This window comes from Rhamphochromis longiceps, linkage group LG20 (genome assembly GCF_057381845.1).
Source record: "Rhamphochromis longiceps isolate RC_006_pf linkage group LG20, R_longiceps_female_GT1.1, whole genome shotgun sequence".
Taxonomy (NCBI): Eukaryota; Metazoa; Chordata; class Actinopteri; order Cichliformes; family Cichlidae; genus Rhamphochromis; species Rhamphochromis longiceps.
In genome coordinates this window covers 17,489,743-17,502,631 of record NC_140576.1, presented here as the reverse complement: position 1 = coordinate 17,502,631, position 12,889 = coordinate 17,489,743, and the positions used below count along the sequence as shown (strand labels likewise).

The 12,889-nt window shown below is 44.2% G+C and overlaps 1 protein-coding gene across 8 annotated transcripts in view; it reads left to right on the top strand.

The window, feature by feature from the left end:
• myt1b (myelin transcription factor 1b) overlaps window positions 1-12,889 on the top strand; it is a 149,612-nt gene that overhangs the window by 105,794 nt on the left and 30,929 nt on the right. For 7 of the 8 annotated variants that reach the window (XM_085392744.1, XM_085392748.1, XM_085392745.1 and 4 more), the window contains 2 exons: window positions 6,467-6,573; window positions 12,663-12,717. In XM_085392744.1, coding sequence (XP_085248870.1) covers window positions 6,467-6,573; window positions 12,663-12,717 — 162 coding nt within the window. Of the gene's footprint in view, window positions 1-1,275; window positions 1,597-6,466; window positions 6,574-12,662; window positions 12,718-12,889 lie in introns of those variants that run through there. The other variant, XM_085392749.1, reaches the window with a different exon arrangement.

Below are 12,889 nucleotides of genomic sequence, written 5' to 3'. Positions count from 1 at the left end.
TTGATTTCAGCTCCAATGCATAACAATGGGATTTCACAAAAAGAGCCTGCTGCAAAGAGATAAGAATTTAATAGAATTTCTGAAAGCTGAAGGTTGGGCTTTTTGAATATTCCCTACGTGCGCGGCGTGGAGACAGCAGATAAAGGATGGCATTTGTGGGGACTATTCTCAAATGGCTTGTAATGAATGGTTGTCATTTCCACTAATGGTTTCAAAACGGCAAAGCAAAAAGCATGATGTGAGCAACATTTGGGAGTGACTCCAAGTTGCTCTGTTAAGACCGGCTGTTTGTTGTTCGGAGCTGCGGCGGTCAGCCTAAAAACGATGAGCAGATCAGGAAGTGAGAGTGATTAGTTGTCTTAGTAAACTCCTGCTTCTCTTTTTATTCAAACCGATATCACACTTCAGTCCTTTCGTCGCCTCCCCTGAGCATAAATATTTTTTATGCTCGGGGGAGACATATAATCTCCCTCTTTGCCTATATGTCGTTAACCCCCACCCCCTTCTTCCCATACGGAGGAGTTATCAGATGCTGTCAGCGCTGCGCGCATATCCAGACTCTGCTACTACATCAATTCACGGTCCTCGACTAAAAAAAAAAAAAAAAAAAAGTCCCCCTGAATGAATTATTGGACGGTACCACTTTCCGGGGTGCGTTGGGGGTGGTGAAGGATTACAGTAATGCTTTTGGGGGACATCAAGAACTTGTCAGCGGGTGAAATGTATAAAACATGAGCTAATTCTGGTGTCTAATATTGTGTTGGAGCCCAGAGGCGTAGAGATGCTTCACCAACGATTACACGCTGATAATGGTGTTTATGGGATGTTTGGGGAAATGGAAACTTTATTTTCATATGTGGGAAATGGCGCGCAGTTAGAGTCAAATCTGGTTTAAAGTTGTACGTTTCGCTGGCTTGAGACATGCTTAGGAGAGAGGAAGGACGAAAGTCAGGGAGGGGTGTGTGTGTGTGTGTGTGTGTGTGTGTGTGTGTGTGTGTGTGTGTGTGTGTGTGTGTGTGTGTGTGTGTGTGTGTGTGCGTGCACATATGCCCATTGAGTTAGTGTGTAGTAAGAGGGGACTTCAAGCCCTGCCCATCTGATGCTGGAGGTTTTACTACAGCTTCCGTGATGTCATGGCAAAGGGCGGAGGGAGGAGTTGAAAGGGGCGGGTGGGGAGTTGAGAGGGGATGGGATGGATGGAGGGAGGAAGGGAAGGGTGGAGGGAGGGGGTGGTACAATGGCTCATGAGGGAAAGGTAAGTCAATATTACGTTTTTTCTCCCCTCCTCGCTGACAAAGGCAAATGAAGCCATGTTTTTTGCTTACAAACAAGTAACATCTTAACGCCCGGATACGGAGCCGTGCGCCGATGCGCTGCGCAAGAGAGGCCGGTGCAACCTTCAGCTCGCTCTTCTTATTTATCACATCTGGACGTTTAGAACGGGATAGACGATTGCTTTTTACAAGAAAAAAACAAACACATAGAGCTTTTACTCGGGATATCGTGCCTCTTTAAAGAAAACTACTTGGCCTGCAACTCTAAAAAGAGAGCGAGAACGCGGCGCCGAAACCACAGAGGAAATATTATCGGATACAGGTAATCAGAAATGTTTTGAGTGTTTAGATCTGTGATGATTCATCTGGAATTACCCAGCCTTTGTGCGTGACTTTGACTGTGTGATATTTAAAAGCATCCCCCCACAGCGCGATTTAGCACCGGTTTAGTGTTGATGTCACATTTTTATATTTCCTAATTCCCCGGTGTGGATTAAAACTTACCCACAGCTGCGATCTCCCCACAGTTTGACCTGATTTTTTTTCTTCTTTTTTTCCATTTATTTACGTTGTCAGCTGCTATTAGTATTTTCCGCTCAGGATGGAGATGAAGCTATATTTTAGCCCCTTCCATGCTGCGTGTGTTTACACCGGCGCCGTGTAATAAGTGGGAATAAACCAACTATGGCGCTTTCTCGGAACCTCAGTTGATGCGTGCACTTCTCTGCCACTCTGCCCGTGTCGAATAGTTCATCATCAGAGTGTGGGGCTTGAAGAAGACACACTCAGTACGATGCTCCATCCTCTGCTCCGTCCTCTAGTTTCACCTTCCTGTCTCCAGGAATAAATTTGCTCGTTTACTGTACCACGTCCCACCCTTTCTAGTAAATTGAGATATGTGTGCAGAGTTTGTATTATTAGAAAGGTAGAGCAGCAGGAGTCCTGCGTGTGTTTGTGTGTGGACAGATGGATGGATGGAGTGAGTGTGATTGCGAGAAAGAGAGAAAGGCAAAGGGAAGGATGGAGGGAGGGGTTGACCATTTGATCCTCTGCAGCAAAAAACAGAGATGCTCTCTTCAAATGTCAGCCGCCTTTAGTAGTGCGCAGATGAAAAAAAAAGTCCTCAGAAGCGCACTGAAAATAGACGCCGGGGAGGGGAGCCTCGAGTGGCACGTTTCACTGGATCTTTTCGGACTGTGGCACGGTGCAGAAAGCGAGCCCGTGCGTCTGTGCTGTTGTTGTTTTTTTTTTCTTGTTTTTTATCCCTCACACCCCCCACTCCCTTCTCTTGCTCACCCCACCTTCTTGCCTTGCTTAGATGGCCGCGTGATGTGTGCGCCTCGCGGCTTGTCAAAGCACCCGCGTCCTAAGATGGAGGAAAGAGATGGGGCTGCCGATGATGGTGATACACAGAGTGTTATGTCACCCGCTCTTTAAGTTTCTCCCCACTCCACTGTAGCAGTAGTAACCTCAGAAGAGAGTGGGAGAAACTTGAGCTGCCCGTCAGGAAAGCTTTCGGCGTTACTTTGCTTCCTGGTTTTCGCCGTTGGAAACGCGGACTTTAAACGGCAGAATGTCTCCGCTGCTTTTAAATATCTGCGGCTTTAAAATAGTTTTTACAATCTTCCACTGGAGTTGGTTAAAGCTCATTTAAATGCATGGAAAAAGCATCCGCAGGCCTATTGTTTGGCTTAATGTAGAATAAATACCGAGCCACACATGTAACGCATCCTAGGCAGAAAAGATAAAACACCTATTGTTTTTCTTCTGTTTACGTTTCCAGTGAAATGTAGCCTAGTTTTGGAGGGGGATTACCGAATTAGGTTATTGGTGCCTTATGCTGCTACAGCAGCGTATAGAGCTGCGTGTAGCAGCCTCTGATATGACCTGCTCCTGTGTGTGTGTGTGTGTGTGTGTGTGTGTGTGTGTGTGTGTGTGTGTGTGTGTGTGTGTGTGTGTGTGTGTGTGTGTGTGTGTGTGTGTGTGTGTTTGTAGTTACTGTGATAGGAGGAAACCTCGCTATTTATGAAGGGTTGAATAGGCGATGGTGAGGACAGCAGGTGCCGGAGGAGGGAGCGCAATAAACGCACTGGAGGAGCAGCTGGGGCCAAATTGCACCCTCGTCATTCAAAGCCTATCAGAAATCTAAGCAATACAAGCAAAGGTCAGGGTTGGCCCTGGCTTTCAGTAGAGAGGAAGCATTTCAACTGAAAGGCTGGAAATAATGAATTTCATGCCTGCATTGAAATGGGAAATAAATAAAAAAGAAAAGTGAAAATTAATTAAAAAAGCAAGACAAAAGTGCACAGATTCTTCGAGAGAGGAACGCAACTTGGAGAAGTGTTTGGAAAACGGAGAGGTACAGATTTTCAGGTGTGCGGCTCAGTTTAGTCTTAGAAGCAGCGGTTTGTGTCATTTTCTCAGAGGTCAAGGTGACCCTCAGGGGAGCTCCCCCCTCCTAAAAGCTGGTTGCCATGGTGCTGTTGCCTTTCCATCCAATCCCCATCACTAAACTGATAGTAGCATCTTGCAAGCTGCCCCTCTTTTAGTCACCTTTCCTGTTTAATTTGCCCTTCAAGCTAGGATCTTTAAATCACAAATTTGCTTTTCACACCTGCCTCATAATCTGGAAACTCTCCTTTCTTTTGTGCTTTGACACAAAGAAACCAACAGAGTAACATGAAACCACCCCGCCGGTGCACAACTTTTGATTTCTCGCTCCCGTCTGCTCAGCTCGCTGTAATCACACTAAGTTATCTCTAAATCCTGCTTAACAGGGGGCCAGGGGTGTACAGCTGGCCCCAGCGCTGTACACACACTAATGCTGTTACAGACAGTTCACCCTGGTATTTAATCTAACTATGGATTTAGACCTCTTTGCTCTATTGTCCCAGTACAGTAAGCCGTAGTCCTGTAATGGTATTACTTCAGCCTAAACTTTGTTTTCAGGTAAAAGGTTTTCTTTTTTGGATCAGGTATTGATTCTTATCATTTATTTTCTTTGTGTGCAGATAACTGGCAAATCTGCCCCTCAATAACAAAAAACCCAAGCTAAAAACCCATTCATTTTGCATTCACTCCCACCTACCGTCTCACTTCTGATTAACCAAACGTCCCCGGTGAATGGCTAATTGTCTCATACTCCTCCAACTTTTGCTGTAAAATAATGAGCTGTGAGTCTTTTAGATGGAGAAAGAGCAGCATGTGATCAAAGAATCAGAGAGAGCAGATCCTGAGCACGCAGGTTCAAATCAGTTTTCTAATTTCCTTTTTTTTGTTCTAAATTTAACACAAGATGCCAAAGAAGGGTTAATTCTGACACCTCTTTCTGTGATGAATCGCTTCAGCTTTGGTTCCAGCTGTATTTTCTCTCTCTCTCTCTCTCTCTCTCTCTCTCTCTCTCTCTCTCTCTCTCTGTGTGTGTGTGTGTGTGTGTGTGTGTGTGTGTGTGTGTGTGTGTGTGTGTGTGTGTGTGCAGCACGAGGTCAAGACTAAGCAGAGTGAACGGGGGGCTGCTGACACACGGCCCCAGGCTATGTGTCCTAATAGAGTGCTGTTATATGTTTGGCATTTAGGAAGGGCTCTCAGCTCCTTGTCCCCAAAACTAACAATACAGGATGGATGCTCACTTCACTTCACTTTAAAAGGAGGGAGAAAGACCAGAGAGGAAGCAAAATAGGCATGGGAGTTTGCCTACTTGTGTGTGTATGTGTTTGTGTGGAGATAGCTGAGACAGAGATAGAGATGCAGACCTAAAGTATTGCTGCTGTAATCACTTTTTCACTCTGGGGTGGGGTGGTGGTGAAAGTTGATAAACAAGCATTTTGTAAATGGCTGAGCTTTGGTGTGTCAGGGTGTGTGTGTGTGTGTGTGTTGGGAAAGGGGAGGGGGTGTTCAAGGGGTCTGCTTCAGGACCCCTTGGATGCGGACACACAGCCTTTTGTTGTCTCGTCCACCATTGCTCTCACTGCTTTTAGTGCGCCACTCTCACTCACGGGTTCACGCACAGGACAGTCAAGCATGGAAATAAAGAATAAAAAAACTTAAGAGAAATGAAAAGGTAGGGATGCAGTCAATAAAGGCCGAGGATTTGTTCAGAGAGCTTTAGGTTTTGTTGCCTCAGAAGACTGCTGGAGGTTATTTGTAAGAGCTGCATTAGTTATTTAAAAACATTCTATCTTGAATTCCCACCACAAATTCTGAGTTCTGGGCATGATTGCTCTCAAGCACCACTGCAGCTTCCATTTACATTTTCAACAGAGTGGCCCAAATGCCTGGTCATACAGTCAGTCTAAGCTGAAGGACGCTTTCTCTTTCAGAGTGTTCTGATATATATATATATATATACACATAAATATATGTGTGTATCTCAGAAAGGATCAGATTTCACTGTACCAGCTCAGCAGTGCTTGAAAACCGAGTGGGAGAAAGAGACAGAGCTGAAGCGACACGAGTTGCAAAGTTCAGCCTTGAGCACTCCCAGAAAAAAGAAAAATCTACACTTTATTTCCCCACCTGATCTTGAAACTACGTCTCTGTTTTGTATTTAACACCTGCACTGGCATCACTATGAGCACAAAGGGATTTGTAATACTGTGTTTGTCTCAGGCCGTCATCACAAAGATAAACTGAAGAGCTATTACCTTGATGAAAAAAGAGTGAGGGGGGGAGGAAGAAGAGCGGTTTGATTTATGTGCGATTCATTATATGCTAGCCATTCTTCAACCTCTCTCCCCTGACATTGCTCCCCAGCACCACCACCATCACCACTACCACCACCCCATTTCTTCATATATACGCTCCCTGAAAAACTTGATAAAAATGCACAAATTTGATTGATTCTAATAGTAGACTGACAGGGATCCCAGCTGGGGCACTTAACTGTGCCTCGGTGTGTGTGTGTGTGTGTGTGTGCGCGTGCGCCCACGAGATGCATACATACTTGTCTTTTAGTTAATAAAGGATCGTCTGCAGCACGCTTGAGTGCCCCAGCATTCCCTCAAAGTAAAACCCCCACCCTCTTCTCTCTTCCTCTAACCACACACTGCCCATCTACTGGCGCTGATGATTTCACATGACAACTCTCTCTCTTTTTCCCTTCTTTTTCTTTCTCCCAAATCTGTCCCCTCTCCTAACCCATCCCTTTCTCTTGCCCCACCTCTTGCTCTTGTTTCTTCCTTTTCTACCAACAGAAAATGAGTTTCGGGGTGAGCTGGTGAACCAGCGGTGGACACGAGGCGAGAGGACCAGCAGCCGCTGTCAGGCCTCCCAGAGACTGCAGAGCCGTCGACCAATCATGGTGAGTGACAACACAGCCCCCTTGTACATCCCCACCCGCTTCATCACTCGCCACCACACCCCTTTCCAATCTGATTCTGCTTCCTGAGCATTTCCCTCCAATCCCCAACTCAGCAGGGGAAAGTCAAAAAGGGTGGAGGCAGATGGAGCAGAGGGCAATAAAGCAGGCTGTGTATATGTATGTGTGTGTGTGTGTCTTAGGGTGCAGGGTATTTTAGACAGCCATGCAGGACAGAAAAAACATGAATCAAACAGCACATCAAATCTCCCGCTTGGCCCTGCCCATCTTTTGCCTCGGCCCCACTCAGCTTAGTTAAGCTCAGCGTGGCACAGCTCAGCGTTTTCCTGCTACTGCTGAGTTCACTTCACAGGGTTTTTTTTCCTATTGAAACACAATAAAAAAAGAAACTCAAAAGGATGTCCTTGAGCTGCTCATACTTTTTTTAAGTGCATGATATTCTGCCTTATCAGCAGAGGAGAAAAATGCTCCCTTCCACCAACACCTCTTTTCTTCTCTTTAACCTGCTCTGCCGTGTCTAAAACTTCTGACCTGCTTTGCCATCCTTTCAAGGAGGTTTCTCCATTCTGAAAACAACAGTCTGACAGTCCTCTCTGAGATTTTCAGACACAGCCCAAATAAATTCCGGCAAGGACTCCCATTCTCAAAGCAACTCTGAACAAGGAAGGGACTAAAATGTTTACATTTTGAAACTGATAGCCACTGTGACATCACTGATGGGTTTTGGACCTGCTGTCGTAGTTTCCTGGAGCCAGAGGTAAATGAATTTGGACGAGAGGTTGAAGTTATTAGCTAGAAAGCCTGGTTTGAAAGCAGCATCTATCTGTGTGACTGAAAAGCACAGACCCACACGTGAAGCAAAACTGTTGCTATTAATTGCTTATTTTGCACAGAGCCCCCTTCCCGATTTCTTATTCAAATCGCAGTTTTTATATCCCGATTTCATTTATTAATGGAAGGAAGCTATCCAAACCTTCCTGGTGCTGTGTGGAAAAGCGATTGCCCCCTAAACCTAATAACTGGTTGGGCCACCCTTGACAGCAAAAACTGCACTCAAGCATCTGCGCTAACTGGCAATTGTCTTTCACTCCACTGTGGAGAAATTTTGGAGTGCTCTTCTTTGATGCCAAGGCATCTCAATTGGATTTAAGGCCAGACCTTGACTTGACCACCTCTTAACCTTTTTTTTTTAGCCATTCAGAGGTGGACTTGCTGTGTATTTTGGATTGTTGTTCTACTGCATAAGTCAGGTGTACTTGAGCTTCAGGGCAGACTTTAGAATTTTCTGGTAGAGAGCAGAATTCATGGTTCTATCAATTATGGTAAATCACAGCGGTTCTGAATCAGCAAAACAGCCTCACAGCATCATACTACCACCACCATGTTTGACTGTTGGCATAATGTTCTTCTTATGAAATGCTGACACAAGCCTTCAATAAGATCATGTTATCAGTTATAGGGGACATTAGTCACTGATATTGCATTTGCTTTGACCCCAGGTGCCCCTGCTGCTCAGCACTTTGTCTTGCTGCCGTTTTGTCCTTTTGAAAAACTCCCGAGTCTCTTTAAAGCCCCTTTTTGTGCTTCTACTAATTTTCTGCTTTGGAAGCTCTTTTGAAAAAGATGCTTTTGAAATAATTTTTACCTTAACTGGGTTTTAGTCTTTGAGGGGAAATACCTAGAAAATGTCATAATTCTAAGAATTCTACTTTCATCATTAAGACCAACTTTTAGTTTTTTCTTTGCACTGCAAATGAGAGCGACAATTAGATGGAACGAGATGGAAGAGAGTTTGAAGGAGAGAGGAGCGGGGGTTGTTTCCCCCTGGGCCCAGTAAAAGTAGTTTTGCTTCCCCCCTGATGGCTAGGGTTCATCTAAAGTGATGACTTTTATTGATTTGGTTTGATTTCTGCTACTGAAGGAGTGACAGAGAGGAGGAGAAGAGAGATGTGCTGCTTTCAAACACTACATCACGTGAAGAGGCCTCTGCCACTTATGATACCTTCTTATTGTCTTTTTTGACTTGCAGTAGAGATAGATGAAACAGACTGAGCATTAGCACCGAAAAGATGTTTAGTTACAAACCTTGAAATCATTCGAGGATGACTCACACTGTAAATGGCAAACCTTTGACAGCAGCTGACCCATTATGCAGTCAGACATGCTCAGTCTTCTCGCTTGCTCCTTCCTCCCTGAATCATTAAAGTGGAGCTGTCAAGGGGCTCGACGTGCGACGGTCCAACATGGAGGCCATGCAGAGGGAACTGTAGGCCCGCCTCTAATTGGCAGCTTCAGGTGATTTTTGGAGATGTCAGTCTTCTCTGTCAGTTGCAAATGCTTTTCTCCAACTCCTCTCCCTGTGTCGCAACCCCCCACCTTAACCCCCTCCTTTCCTCATCTACTCTTGTAAACCTGAAAATGAATAAAAGAGTCATTTATGTGCACCAGGGGACAGAGGATGACCTTCTCTCTGAAGTCATTGCCCCCAGCCAGCCATTTACATAGAGCTGTCAGAATGCAGAGCTGAGCTGAGGTCCTCCTGCACACAAAGAAGGACATAATTGATAATGTATAACACAGCCTGTAGGGAAGAGCCTTCCTCCTCCTCTTCCTCCACCTCTTCTTTTCTCCTTCTTCTGCTGCCACATTTCATCATTTCATACTAGTTAAACCCCACATCGCACACGCGCGCATATTGCCGCACACTCACAGCCTGAAACACTATCTCCTTCTTTTTCATTCTCTGCCTTTCTCTGTTGTGCATAAGACATTACTGGTACTGTGTAGGTCCACCTACATAGGTGCAATGTTCAAGGAGTCTAATTAAAAGAAAGCAAGGTAAAGGACAAGTTTTGAACATACCTTTAAAAAGGACCTTTTGAAAATGATTATAAAAATCAGGTGAATGCTTGCCTGGCTGCATCTGGATTCATTTGCAGTGACTTTGTGTTCATACAAATTTAATGAGCTGGAATTGAGAAAAAGGACAGGAAAGAGGGGAGAGCTCAGATGTGCTTACCTATTTAAATGTGCGTAGCTATGGTTACACAAACATGAAAGCAATGGGAGCCCTTTTCAGTCCAGGTTTTGATTCATCCAATGCCTATCAATATAGGGAGGAGGGAAAGGAAAGAGGGGGGAGAACTACAGGGGTAAGAGAATAGTATATCATCTTTTCATGAAGGAGGAATGTGTAGTTCAGTCTCATATGCACATATTCTGTATCGCATCTTCACAGACATCTTCTTTCCTTTCCAATAAAACCCAGTCACATAAAACATAGATCACATAGATCACTGTTTTCATATGTTAGCCTTTGATTCTTTGATGCATCTACTAAATCTCTTAATCACATTTAAATATAACTTTACCTTTTGTAACTGTGAAAATCTAAATTGATTTAGAGGTTAAACATTTATTAGAAAGCTCTTTTTGTGTTTCATGTCTTCTATTTTTTCTCCAAATTGCTGCCTTGCAAACTGTCTGGCCACCCTGCTTCACCGGTAGAAAAAGTAATCATATCATATTGGTTAAGTAAAAGTAGCAATAAGAGCTGAAACGAGGAATTGATTTTTCAATTAGCCTTGTTGTTCAAAGGAAAAGGAGTCTGCAGCTGTTTTGATGACTGATTAATCTTTTCAGTCAATTTTCAAGCCAAATCAATTTCTTGTCATGTATGTTAGCAAACTTGGGTGTGGATAAATAAACTATTTTAGTTTGACAGTTGGGGCTTTGGGAAAGCCATTTAATTAAATTATAGGTATGGGTGTTAATATTACAAGGTTATATGCTGTATCAGTAATAAAATCTAAAATACCAACAAGAAAAAGTTGTGTTCATACAAGTATACAAGCTGGTTATTATAAGCAAAATATATTTCTGCTCCACCACTTTTCTCTTTGAGGTATCGTACTATATGTCTTAACTTTTAGCTGTTTTATCTCTTTAGCCATTACTTCTACCTAATATTTACATTCATTTTCAGATTCACTTATCTATTACTTTTACTTTTTTATTTAAAATACTGAGCTAAAGTTTTTAATGTTTAAGCTTGAGGGCTCACCTGGTTATTGCATTTTCTCAGCACATGCTGTTTAGCTGTTTAGCTGTTTTAATATTTGACATTCATTGCTATTGATAATATTAATTTGTGCTTAATATTTCAAATTAGACAAGCCATTCCACATTTTTTCTAAATCTAGTGGGGTTAGATGAACAGTATTCTCTTTGAGACAGAATGAGAAGGAGGAAAACCCCCCAAAAACAACAACTCCGAAACATGCACATGAAGTACAGGAAGCTTGCAAATCTATTTCTTATATTCCATGTCTGCGCTTCCATTCTAACAAGTGCAGACAATTGAGTGTAAGGAAATGGATTTGAGCTATATGCAGGCAGGCACGCACTTGTGTAGGCTAAAAGAGCATACACACATGACCGAGAAGTCATTACTGCACACTCATCCGCTCCTCTTCCCACACAGCACTGAGAGTGGAGCACAGAAGGAGTCAACTGCTCCCTTCAGGCAGGGCACAAAGCTGGTGCTTGTTGCATGACTTCTACACTAAGCGCTTGATCAAAAGAGCTGAAGCCAGAGTGGCAAGAGACAGTCTGTGTGTGTGTGTGTGTGTGTGTGTGTGTGCGCGTGCATGTGTGTGTGTGAGGGAGCGAGAGGGAGAGAGAGAGAGGAGCATAGGGCAAGGCAAGGCAGTGGATGCTCGCAGAGGAAGGGAGGGGCCTGTGCCTGCACCTGTACCTCCGGCCAAACACTAAACATTAATGAATGAAGTGCACCCTCTTCGGGAGACAGGGGGAAAGAAAAGCCCTTAACAAAAACAACAACAGCGTGTTTCATCCTCCTCTCATCCCTCTTTCCCTCCTTCTTTTCATAAGTAGTCTTTTAGCAGGAAAGGGACATTGCCAAATAGAGAGAGGAGGAGAAAAAGACTACAAGAAACAGGGACCCCGTGTTTGAATCCCACTGTGGCTCTGCCAACTTGACTATAGAGAAGCAACAAAGCAGCTAAGTGGCTGGGCATGAAGAGGGGAGTACAGGCAACCGGGGGGATAAAAGGGTGGTAGACGAGCATAGGATGGAGGAAGAGTGAGACAGAAAAAGGGGTAGACCTGCGATTAAAAAAAAAAAATCTACCCAGAGTCCAGTAATCAAAGCTAATGGCTCCATTGTGTCTAAAAAGCATCTGATAGCTTTAGAGTGCATTGGGAGCAGTGTTCAGTGTGGAGAGGTAATGCTGAGGAGGTGTGGTCAGTGTGTGTGTGTGAGGTAGCAGGGTTAACACCTGCTCCTTTGTGCCTTAAAAGCTGAGCCAGGAGTTAGTGGCAGACCCAGCACACACACACACACACACACACACACACACACACACACACACACACACACACACACACACACACACACACACACACACACACACACACACACACACACATACAAGTCCTCTTCTTAAAAGGGTTATTACAGTGGCTTTCTGGCTGCCTGTGTGTTTTTGCTTTATTATTATATTCAGCATAGTTATGATTGTCAGTCCCTTTGCTTACAGGGGCCATGGCCCCTCTGCGTTCACCGCCTGTTGCCTCTCTACAGACTACAATCATGAGCACCACTCAGATGCAGGAAATTACAGGGGGAGTGATAAGAGGTGTGTGAGGGGTGAGGGTGGGGAGGGAGCTAAAAAGTAGCTTGAACAACCAAGTTTGTTTTTTCTTTCTACACCATGCTGCCCTTATAGTAGCCTAAACGAGACTGATGTTGGCTCTAGTGGGTTATAAGGTTTTTAAAGTATACTAAGTGAGTGAGGTTGGGCGAGCAAAGGAGAATTAAAGATATGATCATCTCTTTGTGTCAGAGCTACCTTTGGTGTGTTTTAATGGGAACTTCCTGAGCGTGGGTTACTATAGTCGTTGTTTTGAAGGAAGACAAGTGCAATTAGCTGTAGATGTGTGGTGGAAAATAGTGAGAGCATTGAGAAATTACCTCTGATGGTTTCTTTCCCCCTCTCCTTCTCCTCTTCTTTGCTCTCTCTGCTCGTGCTTTCTCCTTTTCTTCACAGATGAGCGTAGAGGGTGACGATAAGCGAACTCGCACTCGGTCCAAGGGAATCAGAGGTGAGTGTCGGTCACTCAGGCCCAGTCTGCAACAGTTACATTTACAAACACTCCTTCACAGCCAAGCATCTCTTCTGCTTTTTGACAAGCGTGTGGGTTCGTGGACTCAGAATGTATGTTTGTCTGTACACATAAACATGAGTGACAAAGACGGTGAATAAAAAAAGGTCTC